This window comes from Meira miltonrushii (assembly GCF_003144205.1).
Source record: "Meira miltonrushii strain MCA 3882 unplaced genomic scaffold FA14scaffold_5, whole genome shotgun sequence".
NCBI lineage: Eukaryota > Fungi > Basidiomycota > Exobasidiomycetes > Exobasidiales > Brachybasidiaceae > Meira > Meira miltonrushii.
The window spans coordinates 1,152,609-1,154,123 of NW_020289947.1; the positions used below are offsets into that span (position 1 = coordinate 1,152,609).

The 1,515-nt window shown below is 45.7% G+C and overlaps 2 protein-coding genes across 2 annotated transcripts; both read left to right on the plus strand.

Annotated features, from left to right (window-relative positions):
• Nucleotides 1-112: 112 nt before the first annotated feature.
• Nucleotides 113-427, plus strand: FA14DRAFT_182265 (uncharacterized protein; the record flags this gene model as incomplete). The annotated part of the gene is made up of 1 exon (XM_025501190.1): nt 113-427. The coding sequence occupies one exon, from the start codon at nt 113-115 to the stop codon at nt 425-427; it is 315 nt and encodes a 104-aa protein (XP_025352658.1).
• Nucleotides 316-979, plus strand: FA14DRAFT_87623 (uncharacterized protein). The gene has a single exon (XM_025503022.1). It carries the CDS (start codon nt 522-524, stop codon nt 966-968), a length of 447 nt encoding a protein of 148 aa, XP_025352659.1. The 5' UTR covers nt 316-521; the 3' UTR covers nt 969-979.
• The last annotated feature ends 536 nt before the right edge of the window (nt 980-1,515 follow it).

A 1,515-nucleotide genomic window follows, 5' to 3' on the forward strand; every position in this document is an offset into this window, starting at 1 on the left:
ACTCTCGCAAATTGCTTCAGGTTTACAGTACCTTCACTCCCTTTCAATCGTTCATCGTGATATCAAGCCATAAAACATCTTGGTTTCACAAACTTCAAAAGGGGAATTGAAGATGCTCTCGTCAGATTTTGGGCTTTCAAAAAGGCTCGACGGAGTTGCGCAAACGAGCTTCAGTCAAACAGTCAACAATCCCGGAGGAGCTTTTGGCTGGCGTGCTCCAGAGATCTTGCGTGGTGATGTCTACCTAGATGCAGATGCTGATACTTGCGATAGTACTTCGTCCTTCACTTCCGTAAGCGATCAAGAAAACGGTGGCGAGTCAAAGCGTTCAGAAGATCGGAAACGATTGACAAGAGCAGTCGACATTTTTGCATTAGGGTGCTTGATGTATTACGAATGGCGATCATCCTTTTGGCTTACGCTTTGAGAGGAAGGTGAACATCTTGCGACGATAGATTGACCTTCAACGTTTGGATGGATTGGGAGAAGAGGGACATGAAGCTCAACATTTGATCTGTGCAATGACCAAATATGAGCCTGAGCAAAGGCCAGATGCATTGAAGATTTTGTCGCATCCATACTTTTGGGATTCTCATCGTAGATTATCCTTCTTGCAGGACGCAAGTGATCGATTTGATATTATGGAGCGTGATCCTCCAGTCGCTTCCCTCGTCCTCGTGGCACTGGAGGCGAACGCAGTGGACATTGTTGGAAATGATTGGCATCGTCGATTGGATCGACAAGTGATGGAAGACTTGAACAAGAGAAGGAAGTATGACCCAAAAAGTATTGCCACTCTCTTACGTGCAATTCGAAACAAGAAACATCACACACACGACTTGCCCCATAACGTGAAGAGACTCTTCACAATCGCAGGCGGTGGGACAGTGATGACTAGCACAGAAAGTGGTTATGCAAACTGCGGAATCGGGAATTCTGGCGCCAACGTCACGTCACATCAAGTGTAATTGCTGCCGGATGGCTTCTTGACCTACTTTACTTCAAGAACGTATGGAAGTAGTGGATTCTTGTCCGATTCTGAAATCTGAATTTTCCTTTGTGGTGGCCTTCGAGCCTTTTTCCGATGAAATTTGACGACGGAAAGCAGAAACAAGTTGTCCCGATGTATTTGTATAGAGCAATGCATATTTTGTACCTACTCCTTTTGGACCTTGTATGTGTACGCCTGGATTGTCGAGACGATCTGGTGTGAAAGTCTTGTCATATGCGGCGTGGTTGGATAATCGCTCCCATACTACTGCATCTGACGAACGTTGAGTTGGGGAATCCGAAGCGAACTATCGTGAACAATGTCGAGATTCGAATCGATCGATTTGGCGAGCGAAGGCGTTCCATGTCCATTACTGTATCGAGCTAGCTGTGTGCTGTGAGGGAATAGAAAGGCAGAGAACTATCTATATAAATTCTCAATAAAGAGAACCCTCCACCATCTGTCGAACCTTTTGCAAGATACTTTCGTCCATCCATGGGAAATCACTCGCCCAGATTCAGGAG

Bases quoted from the DNA above. Each gene is read 5' to 3' on its own strand.
- FA14DRAFT_87623 (XM_025503022.1), top strand. From the start codon at position 522: ATGACCAAATATGAGCCTGAGCAAAGGCCAGATGCATTGAAGATTTTG.